The sequence below is a fragment of the Propithecus coquereli genome, unplaced genomic scaffold (assembly GCF_000956105.1).
Source record: "Propithecus coquereli isolate 6110/MARCELLA unplaced genomic scaffold, Pcoq_1.0 Scaffold358, whole genome shotgun sequence".
Taxonomy (NCBI): domain Eukaryota; kingdom Metazoa; phylum Chordata; class Mammalia; order Primates; family Indriidae; genus Propithecus; species Propithecus coquereli.
The window spans coordinates 565,165-567,651 of record NW_012149263.1 but is presented as its reverse complement, the minus strand read 5'-3'; the positions used below and the strand labels follow the sequence as shown (position 1 = coordinate 567,651).

The 2,487-nt window shown below is 34.7% G+C and overlaps 1 protein-coding gene across 1 annotated transcript in view; it reads right to left on the bottom strand.

The window, feature by feature from the left end:
• The window catches only part of LSM14A (LSM14A, SCD6 homolog A (S. cerevisiae)), a gene marked incomplete at its 5' end in the record, with an annotated part of 58,936 nt that overhangs the window by 7,437 nt on the left and 49,012 nt on the right, over positions 1–2,487 (bottom strand). The window contains 2 exons of the mRNA XM_012651480.1: positions 295–356; positions 638–814. Of these exons, the coding sequence (XP_012506934.1) occupies positions 295–356; positions 638–814 (239 nt within the window). The remainder of the gene's footprint in view (positions 1–294; positions 357–637; positions 815–2,487) is intronic.

The following is a 2,487-nucleotide window of genomic DNA, read 5'->3' as shown; positions in this document are numbered from 1 at the left end:
TGAGCCACTGTGCCTGGCTCACATGTACTCATTTTTTTGGTATGTCTTTGTGTCTTTATCTATGACATCTGACATCTTATCATGACCTCTTATCTATCTTACCACACACACAGAGTCACATAATCACCACCATAACCGAGATAAAGACCTATTCTGTCACCACAATGACACTCCCTTGTGTTCATATAATCACCAACCCCTCCCTTTCATTTTTGTAGTAATTATGTATCACGTAAAGTGTTCTCCCTAAGGAGAAGCGCAGGATATGACTTTCAGATTCAAGAACTTACCAACTTGTCTCTTGCTATCATTTCTGAGTTGCTCGTTTTCTGGCCTTGAAACTTTGTGTACTTCGGCTACAGAAGAAGACATGCAAAATGACAAGTCAACTCAGCACACATAATCAAAAACTTCTGTAAAGTCAGAAATGGGAAAAAAACTGAAACCAAAACCTGTGCAACATCCAAAAAGCTATTAACCTCCCCCCCACTTCGAGTCAAATAAGACTGAACATTCTATCCAGTTCAGTTTAAACCTTCCGGGATCATTCACATGAAGTAAATCCTTTTAATGAAAATAAGGTGAGCAGAAAATGCTGATCAGTCAATTGAGAAACATTAAAAAGCTAAAGTTCTACCTCGCCTGTGCTCTTGATTCTCTACTGCTTTTTGGCTGGTAGATGGCAAAGGCCTGGTTGATACGGGGCTCCTTCTCCCAACAGGTGCTGGAGCAGGTAAGTGGGCTGAGGCGGTCTGCACTGCTTGTTCCATGGTTGGGCTTTTTCTCAAAGGGTCTAACTGAGGGCTTGAACGACCTAAAATGTAACCAAAAGGTAAGGAACTACCCTACTGGGGATTTCAAAATAATCTAGACCCTTAAAAAAAAAAGTCTAGAGTTATTTCTACCAATTCAAATCCTTAGGACAAAGCACAAATTTGAATCAATCTGCTTATTAGACCAGAGTTTAAAACTGGTTATCCTTAGTGGGCTGGTCACTAGGTTACTAAAAAAAATTAAAAGATCAAAACAAAACCCCAAACAAACAAAAAAGCCCACCCTCACAACATTATCTGTATTTCTACGTAGTGGAATAAAGTTTAAGTTTTTCAAAAATTGCTGCTTGGTATGAGATTCCCTAGGAATATTATCAAGGATTATGTAGTAGGCAGCTCAGATGTAGGCTTTCCACAATAACCACCACAAGATCATGTTGACTTGTTTTAACTTTTTTATTAATAGTACTTTTCATAGATGACTAAAATGATACCGTTATATCTACAGGTATTATCTTCATTAAATTTATATTATAAGAAAGTAAAGAAATAGAAAGTAAGGTAGGTGAAGTTCTTTGATACCTTAGGGGTTTGCGGAATTAAACATAAAATCTGAAAGGCCAGCAACAAATAAATCCTTCAGATAAATTACGCAGTAGGCAGACTCATTCCTTGACTTTTAAAAGATCTCTTGGCAAGTTTTGGCTTAATATTGGGTTTGTACTTACAAATTCTAGTTTTCCTTTTATGAGGTCAAAGGCCAGTCACAGTATGAACTGAAGAATGTAAGACTGGGTGCCCTCATCATGTTTTTTGTCCCTATGTTTTGCTGTAAATCTCTGCTCAGGGAGTTCTCATATCCTATGATATTATACCAAAATATAATGTTCTGCTTAAAAATTATGCTCATTTTGTCCAAAAATATCTCCAAATATTCTGCAAGTGTTACCGTCTGTCTGTGCACAGGCTCCACACAATTGGTGAACTGGTGAGTGCTGACAACTGGTTACTGTGCACCCAGATGCTTCGGGGACAATTTATTAATAACATTTCCAAGTTTATGATTATCCAAATATGCAATTACAAATGTGTAATACCATTTCAGGTACTAATGACAAAGTTACTTTAGCCAAAATAATAAGTTACCATTAAACCATTTAAAAATTAAGTTATTATTTTAATAGAAACAGTACACTTTTTCTAATGATTATAATGGGAAATCACAGTGGTTTATATAAGTTTTGGCCTATGAGAAAACATTTTATAATCACTTATAAAACACGTGTCAAGTTTTTTGAAAAGCCTATTGCTTTAATTTTATAGTACTACGTTAAATGATCTTATAAGTTTGTAACACTACTTTATCAAGGATTTTGTTTAAGATCCTATAATCACAAGTATTACAGAGGAACAAACAAGTAGAAGGCAATCAGAACAAGAAACAAACTCATTTATTGTGTACTTAAAAAACCTTTTTTACTATTAGTAGACTTAGTAGATTAGTAGACTTAATCATGATGTCAATTTTGTTATAAATAGGGAAATATAGGTGATACTGGACATATTATTAGGAATAAACCCAGAAGCTATTTCAGCATTAAAAAAACACACTACCTTGAGCTATCTTCACGTTATTATTGTAGTAAAAATTCCGAGTATTCTTAATTTTGTGAAATTTAGAAATTTTAATTGCTGAAATTTAAATGCAAACTCA